The 306-nt window shown below is 56.5% G+C and overlaps 1 protein-coding gene across 1 annotated transcript in view; it reads right to left on the minus strand.

Annotated features, from left to right (window-relative positions):
* Nucleotides 1–125, minus strand: part of PIGQ (phosphatidylinositol glycan anchor biosynthesis, class Q) — a 23,179-nt gene extending 23,054 nt beyond the window's left edge. Inside the window, exon 1 of the mRNA XM_010141666.1 lies at nucleotides 19–125. Within this exon, the coding sequence (XP_010139968.1) occupies nucleotides 19–125 (107 nt within the window). The remainder of the gene's footprint in view (nucleotides 1–18) is intronic.
* Between the last annotated feature and the right edge of the window lie 181 nt (nucleotides 126–306).

Consider the following 306-nt stretch of genomic DNA (forward strand, 5'->3'; position numbering starts at 1 on the left):
CCAATGGCTGCCCCACACCCCACGAAGCGGGAGGCAGCCAGCCTGTGGTCACCAGCCAACCAGACACCCCTGGTCCAGGGCAGGGCCAGGGTGAAGCTCTCTTCTGCCTCAGGAATGTCCTGCATGACTGAGAATGTTTTATACAGCAGCCCCATCTCCAGGAGCTTCGTCCCCCAACATGTGCAGCCACTGCAGCCTGCCACAAGTAAACCCATCTCCTTGATGGAACAGGATGGTCCCGAGAGACACATCAGAGCTCTGCACTTGTCTGAACTACAGAATCGTTTGGTTCAAAGAGACCTTCCA

Source organism: Buceros rhinoceros, unplaced genomic scaffold, assembly GCF_000710305.1.
Source record: "Buceros rhinoceros silvestris isolate BGI_N320 unplaced genomic scaffold, ASM71030v1 scaffold31078, whole genome shotgun sequence".
In the NCBI taxonomy this organism is placed as follows: Eukaryota; Metazoa; Chordata; class Aves; order Bucerotiformes; family Bucerotidae; genus Buceros; species Buceros rhinoceros.